This window comes from Nelumbo lutea, chromosome 7, assembly GCF_056320005.1.
Source record: "Nelumbo lutea isolate HS-2025 chromosome 7, American lotus-T2T, whole genome shotgun sequence".
NCBI classification, from domain to species: Eukaryota; Viridiplantae; Streptophyta; class Magnoliopsida; order Proteales; family Nelumbonaceae; genus Nelumbo; species Nelumbo lutea.
The window spans coordinates 34,063,284-34,078,314 of NC_142690.1; the positions used below are offsets into that span (position 1 = coordinate 34,063,284).

At 41.4% G+C, this 15,031-nt stretch overlaps 1 protein-coding gene across 4 annotated transcripts in view; it reads left to right on the forward strand.

Moving 5' to 3' along the window:
- The window catches only part of LOC148846041 (Prefoldin chaperone subunit family protein), a 30,013-nt gene extending 16,171 nt beyond the window's left edge, over positions 1-13,842 (forward strand). For all 4 annotated transcript variants that reach the window (XM_088953808.1, XM_088953807.1, XM_088953809.1 and 1 more), the window contains 5 exons: positions 12,624-12,712; positions 12,956-13,009; positions 13,110-13,166; positions 13,265-13,342; positions 13,419-13,842. In XM_088953808.1, coding sequence (XP_088809934.1) covers positions 12,624-12,712; positions 12,956-13,009; positions 13,110-13,166; positions 13,265-13,342; positions 13,419-13,481 — 341 coding nt within the window. In that variant the 3' untranslated portion in view covers positions 13,482-13,842. The remainder of the gene's footprint in view (positions 1-12,623; positions 12,713-12,955; positions 13,010-13,109; positions 13,167-13,264; positions 13,343-13,418) is intronic.
- Positions 13,843-15,031: the final 1,189 nt, after the last annotated feature.

Consider the following 15,031-nt stretch of genomic DNA (forward strand, 5'->3'; position numbering starts at 1 on the left):
GAACTCTGACGGAGGGACAGCAGCTAACGACCGCCGGCCAGATCTGCCAGTCTTCCGGCGAACAACAGTCCGTCGGCCATGGAGCAACCATCATCCCCAAGTACAGCAGGCTGGAGTTCCCATCGTACAACGGCAACGGAGCAACCACATCCCCAACTCCTCGCGAGGGCATCCTCCGTGCGACCAGACCAGCAAGTCGATATGTTCACAGCAGGGTTAGCAGAACCCCTGCGAGTGGATGTCGAGATGCAGAATCCCCCAAATTTGGTCACAGCCATGAACTTAGCCCGCACATTTGAGCGCAAGCTGCAGCTCAGCCGCGGAATCTTTAATGTGGGTCGTCCACCGAACTCGTGGGTACCCCCAAGACCAGCAGCAACGACCCCCTCTTCTGCTACCAGCCGGGAAATGAAGTCTCCCACGACCACCACCTCTAGAGCAGTGACAAGTACAGGTAGTAACATGGTCACTCCTCCCATCAAGCGCTTGACCAGGGCAGAAATGGCAGAGCGCCGAGCGAGAGGTTAATGTTTCAACTGTGATGACCTCTACTTGGCAGGACATAGATGCAAGAGGCTTTTTTGCCTTCTCATAGATGAGCAAGAGGAGGAGGAAGGGGAACCCGTCACATTCGAATAAGAGATCTCTCTCCATGCGATCACCGGTATTAAAACCTCTCAGACCATGTAGTTACAGGCACAGATTGCAGGTCAGCCGGTGCGCATTCTCGTCAATTCAGGGAGCACACACAACTTCATAAGTGAACATGCAGCCCTGCAGTTAAAACTACCAATGGAACTCCGGCCGCGACTACAGGTAGCCGTCGCAAATGGTGAAAAAGTTCACAGTCCAGGGATTTGTAAGGACGTCCTAGTACAGGTCAATTCTGAACTAATTCTTGTTGATTTATTTGTACTCTCATTGGATGGGTTCGATATTGTTCTTGGGGTCAAATGGTTAATTACCCTAGGCCCGATTTTGTGGGACTTCAGCGCACTCACCATGCCCTTCCATCTGAATGGCAAGCAAGTTTCATGTCACGGTTGCAGGGTTAAAGAAAAGACACCACAGGTTCATGCACTCCAGACAGAACCAGCAACCATGGAAAAACTTCTCGCCGAGTTTTCAGATCTGTTCCAGGAACCGAAGGGCCTTCCCCCTTCCCGAGCTTGCGACCATTGTATTCCTTTGGTGGCGGGTTCAGCACCAGTCGTTGTCAGGCCTTATCGCTACCCTCACTTACAGAATGATGAGATAGAAAAAAATGTACAGCGATGCTGAACCAAGGGATCATACGCAAAAGTCACTCCCCCTTCTCTTTGCCGGTTCTGTTGGTGGCGAAGCAGTATGGAACGTGGAGGTTCTGTGTTGACTATAGAGAACTCAATGACCGGACGATCAAAGATAAGTTCCCTATTCCCGTTGTTGACGAACTGTTGGACGAGTTGCATGGTGCCCAGTATTTCTCTAAGTTGGACCTCAGGTCCGGATATTTCCAAGTTCGCATGGCTCCCGGTGACGTGAAGAAAACTGCTTTTCGCACCCACCATGGCCACTTCGGATTTTTAGTCATGCCATTCGGACTCTCCAATGCACCATCTACATTTCAGTCACTAATGAACGAGGTATTCCAGCCCCATCTGCGCAAATTTGTTTTAGTTTTCTTTGATGATATCCTCGTTTACAGCAAATCATGGGTAGAGCATGTCCACCATCTGAGGACCATTTTCGTACTCCTATGCCAACACAGCTTATTCCTGAAACGGTCCAAGTGCTCCTTCGGGGAGTGACAGGTTCTTTACCTCGGCCACATCATCCATGGGCAGGGTGTAACAGTTGATAGTTCCTCGGTTAACGGGTTACGTGGGTTCCTCGGTTTAACGGGTTACTACCGCAAATTTGTACAGAACTATGGAGTGTTGGCAGCCCCGTTAACCAACCTGTTGAAGAGAAACTCCTTCCGGTGGGACGACGCAGCTGATGAAGCTTTTCTGTCACTGCGAAATGCACTGTCTTCAACCCCTGTCCTGCAATTACCTAATTTCGCCCTCGAATTTACAGTCGAGTGCGATGCTTCCGGAGTGGGTATCGGGGCCGTACTACAGCAGCAAGGGCACCCGACCGCCTTCTTCAGCCGCAGATTGGCTGTCCGGCATCTGAACCTTCCAGCCTATGAGTGCGAACTAATCGGCCTTGCCCGAGCCATCCAGCACTGGAGGCCGTATTTGTGGGGGCGGTCGTTCATCGTCAAAACTGATCATTACAGCCTCAAATACCTGTTAGAGCAGCGTCTCACCACTTCCCCTCAGCAGCATTGGGTTAGCAAATTGCTCGGGTTTGACTTCCGGGTGGAATATAAAGCAGGATCCTCTAATCGCGCAGCTGATGCCTTGTCTAGGCGAGAAGAAGACGTGATGGTTCTATGTAGCATTTCCCAACCTCGGATCTCTCTGTTTGACAACATTAAGAAGGCAGCACCACAGTCCCCAGAATGGTCGCTCTTACTGCAGAAGATCCAGACCGGCACGGCCGACCCCGATTGGTCACTTCACGACAGGTTGGTACTGTATAAGGGACGAGTCCATCTTCCAGCAGACTGCCCGTTGATTCCCACCATCATCACCAGCATCCATAGCTCCACCCACGAGGGCATTCAAAAAACACTATACCGCGTCCGGACTGATTTCCATTGGCGAGGTATGAAGACTTCTATTCGAGATTTTGTCCAGAATTGCTCCACATGCCAACAGCACAAATGGGAAAACCTACACCCGGCAGGCCTCCTTCAGCCCCTTTCCATCCCATCGCAGATCTGGGCCGACATCTCCATGGACTTCATTGAGGGACTTCCCAAGGTAGGGGGCAAATCAGTTCTCTTTGTGGTAGTCGACCGCTTCTCTAAATACGCGCACTTCATTCCTCTATCACACCCGTACAGTGCCACTTCGGTTTCCCTCGCCTTCTTTACACATATCTTTCGCTTACATGGGTTGCCGGAATCCATCGTCAGCGATAGAGACCCGGTCTTCACTAGTGCCTTCTGGAAAGAGTTATTTCGACCACACGACACCACCCTGGCCTACTCATCAGCTTACCGGCCACAAACCGACGGTCAGACAGAAGTGGTTAACCGCACTATCGAGATGTATCTCCGCTGTTTCGTAGGCGATCAACCTCGACGGTGGTTGGAATGGCTTCCTTGGGCCGAGTACTGCTACAACACAGCCTACCATTCCTCCCTCGGCATGACTCCCTTTTGCGTCGTTTACGGCAGGGATCCTCCCCGCTTGCTGTCCTACGAGCCTGGATCTACTCGCTTGGACGCAATCGATCACTCCTTACAGGACCGTGACGCCCTCCTCGCCGACGTCCGCATTCGCTTACAGCAGGCCCAGCTCCGCATGAAGCTCCACTATGATAAGCACCACCGGGAACTGTCGTTTGATCCAGGACAATTTGTTTGGTTGATGCTCCAGCCCTATCGGCAGCGCTCCTTGTGCCACAAGGCTGCCCCGAAGCTGGCCCCTAAGTACTATGGGCCCTACAAGGTTCTGCGACGGATTGGCAGTGTGGTCTACCAGCTGGAATTGCTAGAGACTAGCCGAATTCATGATGTCTTCCACATCTCCTTGCTGAAACCATTTACGGGTGTTCCCCCGAACCAAGTTCCCTCCCTGCCACCCTTGAAAGATGGCAAACTGGTCCCCCAGCCTAAAACTGTCACCCGCTCTCATTTTAATCGTGGAATCCTTGAAGTCTTGGTGGAATGGTGTGATCTACCACCAACAGAAGCCACATGGATCCCATTGGCAGAGTTCCAAGCCACATATCCAGCTTTCGAGCTTGAGGACAAGCTCGTAGTCCAGGAGGGGAGTAATGTTATGGACGCCTTCCTCGGGAAGACGTACCATCGCCGCCGGCAGCAATAGGCCCCGCGCCCACCGCCAGCAGCAGCAAGGATTCAGTGATGCTCATCCTACCCAGTTCGGCAACAGCAGCCTTATCTAGATTAGATTAGCTCATTTTGCTTGTTCTTATCTTATTGTTCTTATCTCTTATCTTATCTTGTTAATAGCTTATCAGATTAGGATTAGCTTAGCTTATCTTATCTTGTTAGTAGCTTATCAGATTAGGATTAGCTTATCTTATCCTTAGCAAGATAAAACTGGAAGTCTCCCTATTCAGCAAGGAGACTCCCTTTGATTAGGACTCTTGTAATCTCCTATTTACGGAGACCCCATTATTGAATGAGATATCAAAATTATTCAGTCAAGAGTGAGTTAGGAGAGTTGGTGATCTCTTGGACAAATCACCGAAGGTGCCAAGATAGGTTCATCACGAGCAGGAAGGAACAAGGGAAAACAGGAGGTTTTCCCCGTGGGCCGACCCGTGACGAGATCCTATTCCCGGGCCCTCAACACCGACCCTGTATAGTTGGGATAAGGCATGGATTGAAATTTAGTCTGTGCTATCTGCCATAATCTCACCATCTTATTTTCTTAGCTTGTAAAAATCACTTTGTTTTCAGATCTCTTAAATACTGATCTTGTAGATTTCAACATTCGTTTTAGTTTCTGACTCTGTGTTTCTTATGTCATGGAAGTAATCAAGTATTAGAAATGTTGAAAAGGAATTTTAAAAGGCATATTTTGGTGTTGGTTTTTGTACTTTTAGTTTCTAAAAATTTCTGTTTCCTTCTTTAATCAGGAAGTTATAGGTTTATTGCATAGGTGCCATTTACTAAATGCCAATCATATATTATTGCTGAAGTTATCTAGAGTATTTGTATGTAGTGCTTGAAGTTCTTTCTGGTTCAACTCCTTAGTTTCTAGGGCCTATTTCTTGTATGAACAATCGTTCTTTGTACATGCACTGCACAACTTCTGTAAGACATATTTTTAGTTATTTGAGCTTATTTCAAACCTTATGTAATAACATAGAAGTGTTGGGGATTTTATGTTGGTTTTACACATTATTATTATATAAGCTAATAGATTAGCCTTGTAATCCAAGACTGGTTCACTATGCCTTCTATCATTCCCCTCTTCTTTTCCTTCCCATATCTTCTCTCTATTCTATTGTCTTCTCATCATTTTAAACTTATCTTAAATTTAATATTGATTTTATTGTGTTCTTAGAGTAGAGCATACTCAACTAAGTGACACTATTTAGCTGTTGATGTTATCATTGTTGATGGGTATTGTCACCATGCCATATGGTTAGACAGTACCTAGAGAAGGATGAGATTTGTTTTGGTAAGGGCTTGATTTAAGATGATTTTTAATACATGTTTCAAAGAGATTGGATGAAAATTTTGATATTAGTGCAAAATCAAGAAAATTGTTGTTTTGATTTCCTGAATTGATTGATGTTATTTGTCAATTTTTGATGGGCTTGTCTAGTATGGTTTGGTCTGTATGACATTTAGAGAGAGACCATAAGTTTTTAGGGGTGATCATAAAAAACTGAAAAATTGAAGGACCAAACCGAACTGAGAAAACCAAACCATAAGTGCAGTTAACATAACTGATCAGTTTGGTATTTTTGAAAAATCGGTTGGTTAGATTTTTGGTTAATTTAGAAAAAAATTGGCAGTTAATAAAATCAAATGGTATATTTGTTTTATGTATATTGTATATATTTTTTAAATATAATATGTATTATCTATATATTATATATAAGTATATATGCATTATGTATATATTTATAATTATCTATTTATAATATATAACATATTATAAATATATTATACATATATATTTATTTATAATATATATTATAATTATAGAAAACTGAAAAGAACCGAACTGGTGGTATCGATTATGGGAACTGCAAAAACTGGTGGGACCAGTTTGGTTTCAAAAAAGAGCCTACAGTTTGGTTAACCGAACTGTGAGCACCCCTAAATGGTTTCATGTTTGGGTTCGACTATGATATAGAAAAGATATGATATCTGAAAAACTTCTGACCAGTCAACTGGAATCATAAACATGGTAGCCAATTAGGTGTTATTTATCAAAATTCGTGGGTGGGTTTTGATTGGTCAAAACTCTTCCCATACCATATCTTTTCCACATCATAGATTTTCCCTTCATGTTTTTTATTTTTTTTATTTTTTTATATTGAACAACAAATTTTGTTAAATCAGAATTAGAAAATAATAGTACAATTGGCTAGTTATAAAAAAAGTACAATTGGCTACATTCCAGAGGTTGGGATGGCTAAAACAGAATCAGTGTACATCAGGAATTTCCTTCTGCCTACAAAAATCAGTTCTCTCTATTTACCCCTTGTTTTGCCAATGCATTTCCTCACTTATTAGTCAATCTGGGTCCAGGCCATAACAATTCTTCCCTTTCTTGTAAGTTCCTTTATCGTGTCATTAAGTTTCTATTACTGCTAAGGAACCTTACCCTCATTCTGTAGCCAATCCACTACCACTTTGGAGTCCCCTTAGATTTGCAAGTTTGTATAGTTCAGATCCTTCGCCAACCTTAGCCCTTGTAACACCATTAGTGCCTTGTCTTTGTTGAGTTCCCAAAACCTGTTCGTCCAAAGAATAGAGCAATAATTTTTCCGTCATGATTCTTGATGACTGGGTTCTGCTACATCAATCAAAGTTTGAGCCATTGGGCTGATGGTGGTTTCCATTGGGAGATGGCTGCATACTCGAAAACTGTGGAGTTAGCCTACTAATGCCAACAACAGATGATCTCATTAGTGGTCTAGTCTTTAAAAAACCCCACTTCATTGATCCAATTAATGGTTTTCATAGTGATGCTTCCAATGATTGCATCTGTCTTGGATCTTATCTTTGAATAGTCTCCCATTTCTTTCTTCCCATCACAGACTACAAAACTGCTACCCTGGTACATCACTACCTTCTCTCTCTTATTCCATGGATAAAAAAAATTGATTGTAAGAAGTCCACCATTTTTATTGGAGACTCCAATAAAAATGGGGGTGGAGAAACTTGTAATTGAAGGGGATTTAAAAATAATGATAAAATGGTTGAACAAGTGGGTCATGAGATGTGGTTCTACAGAAATGATATCAAGCAATTCAGGTGGCTGATGAGGAACACAGCTAATAATATGTTGTGTACAAAGATCAACAATTTCTTTGGCGGATGCTTTTGGTCAAGCAAGGTGTACATGGAAGACTACTGTTTTAGGCTCAATCGTAAAGCTAAAATGAGCAGGGTTGATTAATGGTTTGCTTTTTAGTTTTAAATTGTAACTCTAAGATGATGAAGGGGCTGGTTTGTTTTGTTTTTGGGGTGGTTGTCCAGGGTTTGTCATTGGAAGGATCCTCAAAAGCAAATTGGACAAGTTCCTCAAGGATAGAAAGCCAACTAATCACTGGTTGGAAAAATAATTTACTTCATCATTGTGTCCATTACCACACCTAATATTTCCTTTGTGTAGGACTGTTTGAATCAGTTCATGCAGAATCTTACGACTACTAACTGGGATGGTGTTGTTAGTGTGATAAGGTATTTAAAGGATGCTCTAGGCCATGAACTGTTATTTTTTGATCAATAACTCAACATTTTATTAATCAAGATAAAGGATGGTATAATACATTAAATACAGTCAGACTGTGAGAGATAACCTGATCTTCTTCCTTTCATTGTTGAAAAGCCACTGACCCGCCCCCCCCCCCCCCCTCCCACATCTTGTAACCAGCTAATCACCAATCAATTTGGAGTCTCCTTCCACAAATAGTTTTTGAATGTTCATTTGCTTTGCCTTTTGAATGCCTTCCATTACTACTAACACTTGCTTTCGGGGAGTTTCATTCTCTAACTGGTCCGGAGAACATAGCGATGAATTTACCCTCCTCATCTCTAAAAATACCTCCAATACCCGAAGGTCCAGGTGACCAAGTGTGATTGATAATTGTCTTATGGGCTGTAGAATTTGCTACTTACTTACAACTTCTTATTAGATCATTTGTTGACACATGAGAGAAGGCTGTCAAAGATTTCAGCCAATGCACCACTTTAACCTTGATTGTTTCAAAGATATCACTTGTGTTCCTTTCTTTCTCTGAGAAGATCCTTGCATTTCTTTCTTCCCAAACAGTCCAAAGAATGGCAGCTCTAATGCAGTTCCACATTAACCTCCCCTCTCTTTGTTGTCCATCCAAAGGTAGTTTTGTCAAATAGGCTTTGAACATCCACCGGAGGATTCCACCTGCACCCAAAAAGAGAAAAGCATCAATCCCAAATAGAAGTAACGAAGAACAAGAGATGAAACGGTGGAGGCAACTCTCACCATTGGCCTTACAAAATACACATCAATGAGGGGATAAACACCAATTTGGCCTCTTTCTTTGGAGTAGGTCAAGAGTATTGATCTTTCCATGAGCCACTTCCCAACAAAAGGAAGCAACCCTAGGTGGAACAGCTTTGCACACCTCTTACGCCAGAAAAGGAGGCATACCACTATAGGATGGTTGTAGAAGAGTTTTAAAGGAGGCACATGAGAAGGACCTTGATGGGGTACAAGTCCAAACTCGGCTATCAGGCCTTGGAGGTTCAATGAAAACTCCTTTCAATAACTGTAAGAGGCTAAGAAGACATTGAAGGTCTGAGTCTTGGATACCCCTCCGGAAACCCAAGTCCCATTTAACCCAATTGAGTGAAGGTGGAGATTGGACAAGGAACTTAGAAACTGGCTCATTTTTAAAGCTTGAGAGGGCAACAGGAGAGGGAAATTGGTCCTTTAAAGGAGAGTTTCCCAGCCAGATGTGTTACCAGAATTTAATATTATTACCATTACAAGGGTTGTATTAGATGGAAGGAAGGAAGAGAGGTAAGATTGCATTAATGGCTTTCCAAGGTGGGGGTCGGTTTGCCCTAGGCAGCACAGCAGCATCACGTCCATTATCCAAGAGCCCATGAATACTTACTACCACCTTTGTCCACAATTTATCCCCATCTTGAAGCAGTCTCCAAAGCCACTTTCCTAACAATGCCACATTCCTTTTTTATACTTTCCCTAATCCCAAGCCCCTTGCATTCTTATCCCCTGCAAGCCCAGCTTCTTCTATGATCTCTCTTTTCCTCCCTTGGCTTCCACAAGAAATCCCTCATTGTCACCTCCAATTTCTTGCTCACACTCACTGGAATTTTGAAGACTGAACTATAGTAGACAGGTAAGTTATCTAGTGTTGCTTTAATCAAAGTTGTTCTGCCACCTAGAGACAAATATCCTTCTTCCAACTAGCCAACTTCCTAGAGAATTTTTCTAGCACTGGATTCCAAAAATCTTCTTCTTTTGGATTTGCTCCAAGAGGTAACCCCAAATATGTTAGGGGCCAGGACACAACACTACAGCCTAGAATGCTTGCACACACTCTGCCATCTCCCCATCCTGCATGTTTATCCCAGCTAGGTAGCTTTTTTCAAAGTTTATCCTTAAGTTTGACAATCTTTCAAACAACTGCTCCGTGAGTTTCAAATTCCTTACCCAATCCAAGTTCTCTCCTTCACAAAAGAGAATAGTGTCATCCGCAAATTACAGATGGGTAATTGGTACCCCTTCTCTTTCCACTCTCTAGTCTCTGACTAGCCCTCTCAAATCTGCCCTCAACAGGATTCTACTCAGAACATCCACTATTAGTGTGATGAGAAAAGGGGAAAGAGGATCTCCTTGTCTTAGTCCTTGTTCAGCTAGAAAGCAGTCTACAACTGTGCCTTTTACTAATACTGAATATTGGCAAGTTCTCAAACACCCCCAAATCCATTTTCTTCAGCTCTCTCCAAACCCATAATGTCTCATGATCTCAATCAGAAAAGTCCAATCAACTAAATCATAGGCTTTCTCTAAGTCCAGCTTGTAAAGGGGAAGACATATCACTGGAAGGATACTTAAATGCAGATTGAGCAGGGTCCTCAATGGATAGGAAGTTAACTACAGGTATTATACCTTTTTGGTGGATATCTTCTTCCATGGAAAAGTAAGTAGTGGTTGCTAGAAATAGTGCTGAGGCTGAGTATAGGGCCACTTGCAAGTTGTTTTGGTTAAAGCATCTTCTTCAAGAGATTGGAGTGCCTGTTTTTAAGTGTATTCAATTATTTTGTGACAACCAAGCTGCTACACATCTTAAAATCCAGTCTTTCATGAAATTTCATGAAGGGACTAAACACATAGATGTGGACTGCCATTTGTAAGGGAGAAAGTAGCAAATGGTGATATGGTTGCTCCATATGTCAAGTCAGAAGATCAATTGGTTGATGTCTTCACGAGGGTGGGTTACATTTGTATCAAGCTGGAGATTTATGACATTTATGCTCTAGTTTGAGGGAGAGTGTTAATATGGGTGTTAGTAGTTCAGTGCTTTTACTTTTATAAAATGGGTATATAATAAAATAAGACCTTGTTTGGTGCATCTTTCTGCACGGGCTATTGGATTTTTGGAAGTCCGGTAGCTTGCATTTTTGTCTTCCTCCGTTTGGTTGGAGGAAGAGCTTTCCGCTGAAAGACCATGCCCCGAAAAGACGTGAGAAGCTTGATTTGAGCTTATTTCGGGAAGCTAGAAATGGAGCTTCTCGCCTTTTTGGCCTTCTCAAGTCTTGTCTTCGCACGGAAAGACGTGTGAAAAGACCCACCTCTAACCAAATGGTCTGTGGGCTGCCAAGATCTTTATGTAAAAGCTCACACTGTCCTCTGGCTGTCAGATCTTCCGGAAGATCTTTCAAAAGACTTGCCAAACGGCATCTAAATCTAGGCAGCTGATAGAGTTGACTGAACTCTCCTGTTTTGCTTTACCCTATTTTCCTCTTCTATTTCTTCCTTCTCTTACTTCCTCTGTATTCTCTCTTAGTTTTCTGGTTGACATAACTATTTTTAATGGTTTACTTGAGATGACAGACGCTCTACTAATGTCAACTAAGTTGGATCTAGAGATGACAGACGCTCTATTTTGGTTATTGTACATTTGTTAAAGGAAATATTGTCTCATTAAGAAGCAGCTTGAAGATAGGGCTATGGACCATGGTGTTTTTGAACTGCTATGGTTGAAGAACTTGTTGACAGAGTGGCATGCAATTTGAGAGGCCCATGAATCTGTACTGTAACAGCCAAGTGACTATCAACGTAGCTCGCAATTTAGTTTAACATGATCAAACAAAACATATAAAAAGTGGGCCACCTTTAGTATCAGAAGTTATTAGACAATGATACCCGCCCCTTAAGCTACAAAAATATTATTCATGCCTAGCTTGGAAAGATTCTCTTCCAACTTCAATTGAGGCAATCCCTTTGGCAAACGATTAGCTAGCTGGTCACTTGATTTCACAAAAGGTAGACAAACATATCTCTACTAATCACTGTTTCACAGAAAAATGCTTGTTGGCTTCTATATGCTTTGTGCAATCATGTTGAATAGGGTTGTTTGTAGTATTAATAGTGGCTTGGTTGTCATAAAACAACTTCATGGGACAATCAAAGGCAACTCCCAACTTTGTTAGAAGAGTTCAGTCACAGTAATTTAGGGACACCATGAGCCATTGTTCTATACTCAATTTCTAGACTTGATCTTGCTACAATCGATTGTTTCTTTCTCCTCTATGGATCGATTTTTCCTACCAACAAAGTGTAATACTCAGAATTAGATTTTGTCATCAAGAGATCCAGCCCAATCAGCACTAATATGGTCTTCAATCCTTAGATGACCATGAGAGGCATATAACAATCCCTTACCAAGAGTTTCCTTCAAGTAACATAGTATTCTTTCAACCATGGCAAGGAAGGCATATAACAATCCCTTACAGTATTAGTTTTACGTTCATTGGATGCAGTGGTATAACATCAGCCACATATACCATTTTGCATATTTGCAGTGATGATGTGTCAGGGAAGAATTTTCTTTATTTTGGGATATTTATTGTTATGATAATTCTGGACTTATTTTTGGTAATGTTACTCTTCTCTGTTGCGATTTATTCTGTTTGTTCTCTCTATGAAATGGAGAGATGGCTATGATATATATATAGAGAGAGAGAGACATGGACACATCTCTTTTTGACAAAGACCTGTATGCACCTTTAATGATACTGTGTATTTTGTAAGTAATGATATATTATCTGTACACTTTTTTTTTCCCATTTAGAGCCTTTTGTAGTCGTGTTATAACCCAAAAAAGTTGTGTTATGTTATTGAACTCATTACTTGTCATTGTGCAAGCAGCATGAGTGGCAATATACTAGGTACTAAATCTCTTAATGTATCTCAATTGAGTCTGGATTTCCTACAAATTTTCCTGTATTAACCAATTACTCTGTTCAAGCTTGGTTGATCTCGCATGTGCGGGGTCTTTCCATGCATATAATGGAAAATCTGCCACATTGTGATTGGTTAGTATAGGAGAAAAAGTTAGGAAATGTAGACAATCTCAAATGACTCAGTAATTCTTTTATTCATTCCATTGTTTGCATCACAAGGCTATTTTAAGTAAACTGTTAATAAAATGGAGGACAAGTATTGACTACTTGCTCTCCCAGAGTGATCATGTTTTTTTAATAAGCTCCTAGAGTGACCATGTCATCAACTTTTTATCACTGAACTTATTTGTATGTCTGTATCTAAATGAATCTTTGAATTTGAGAAGTTCAGCATATAATATGGAGAAGTATGAGGCTTTTGGGAAGCCATTATCTGTATCAAAGGAGAAGATTCATGCAGCATCTGTCTCTACAATTGAGGTATTCATCTATTGCCATGCAGTCCATGTCATTCTTGGCCTTTTTTTCTTTTTCCGATATGTAAATTTTGTTGTCTTGAAAATAAGTAGTTAGCTTCCCATTGATATTGATGTTTTAGTACAGTCGTAAAAACAGGCAAACTTGCTCAAGGATGATATTTGTTAGGAGCCTTTATAAAACCTAACATTGGTAGCTGAGTTATTATTTAGAACTGTGTGGCAATGAAATTTATCTGTTTTGCAGGGTTTTAAGGATACAGTTATTGGTCATCCTGAAGTGACTGCTAATTATAAAAAGGCATGCCTTATCTTCCTTTCCAGTCTTGGTCTTCTCCTTGGTGTAATTCATATGACACTAATATCAGGACATCTGCTACTTACTGCTTTTTGTCTGGCAGGTGTCTGGAGATACTTCTTCACTCTCTGGTTCTAAAACAAGCTTTGATAGTTCCAAGGCATGATTCTTCTGTACCTTACTATTTACCTTTCGTCATATGATTGAAAATATCCACTTGATCACATAGACTTTTACATGTGTTTCTGTCATATGTAGGCTTTTACGGGCTCCATTATAGAGCACGCTTATAATTCACAAACAAAGCCTGCTGAGCAGACAGTGACTTCATCTCAGGTAGTTCCGTTCATCTTATGGTGATGTATAGTTTACTCACTACCTACATCCCCTAATGGTGTCTGCCTTTCCACAGTCAACTTGTTCACGACCTACAAAACCGGTTTCTAGGTTCAAGATGCAGAAAGGTGGTCGTTGACACAGGTGCCTAGGTGGGAACCTGCTGTACTATTTGATTAAAACATTTATATTTCTGATCGTTGAACATGCGAGACCGTGGGAGTTGCGGTTGTTGTACTTGAAATTGGCAAACACCCACCAAGAGACGAAGAAACCCAAGATTTGCTTCATGGTTGCTGCAAAATTCTTCAATACATTAGAATGCAATTTGGATAATTTGGATTATTAGATTTCACATAGAACAAAGAAACCTTGGAAAAGGGAAATGAACTTGAGGCAAAATCATGTTATGAGCCAATGCTCAGATTAATCTTTTCTGAAACGTTTCCCTCCATTTTCACGAAGAGATAATGGAATCTCGGTATAGTTGTCCTTGAAAACATTTACATACATCATGGCACACAAGTATGAACTGGACGGTAATCATAAAATTTTGATAGAACTTTTTTGATGTGGTATGTTGTTGGTGGTAAAATGGGAGAACAAGAACGTTTTGCAACCTTGGTTGGTCAGTACTTGTTTTGCTTTCAGAAGCTGAAGTAGGCTTGGAAATGAGAGGGCTTTGTGCTATTTAGAAATGAGTCAAAGCTTGGAACTTGGAAGTGTTAATGGATGAGGATCAAGTATTTGGGGTTGATTTAAATCCTGTATTGCCTGTTTTTGGGTTGTATAATGAAATAAAAAATAAATGGGAAGTCTCTTGGATGGACATTCTAGCCGAGGTTCATATCGATACGCCCGATATGCCGATAGGGGCATGTCGGATGATATCGATAGTGTGCTTTATGTTTTTTTCAAAACTGGTTCAGGGGGGCCGGTTTAGGGCTCCACCACCCCTTGAACCGGTCAGAACCCCGATACACCCTCTATAGGGGCGTATCGGGAAGCCATTGGCACGATACGTATCGATTGATACATATTGATACTTTGAACCTTGATTCTAGCATGTCTCGTTATTTATTTGGCTGATTTGGGTCCCTTTAATAGGAGAGAGACATTAATCTTGTAACTTGTCCTTCGCTCAGCTAGGGTTTCATGATGATAACATGGGGACTCACGAGTTGCATTACATGAAATCAATTTTGGCTTTGATTTCGTGGGGTTTTGGACGCCCGATGGATAATAAGGCATTCCCAACAATGTCTGACTCGAAGTCAAGGTTTTTAGTGGTAGAAAAAATTAATTTTGAATTGGGCATAAGAGCTATTTTGTTTGTTCATTGGTGTAAGTAGAGGTGTCTTTGATTTTTCTCGGTGTTTTCTTTAAGCCTGTTTGACATGTTTTAATTGGTCCTTCAACACTATATTGTCAAGACGGAACACCACATATAGTCACTATCTAGACTAATTACTATCAAATAGGATTTGAGCATGATTATATTGCAATTAAGGAACTACTAAAAACTCCATTTCTTGTATTGAGACTTTCTTAAGGCAATTGTTAGCATAAGATCACATTAGTATATTGGGAATTTCCAATTGAATCAGAACACTATAGGACAAGCCCTATGAAACTTTTCTGAGAGTCCTAATAATACATGGACTAATTTTATATTTACTCTAAGCTCTT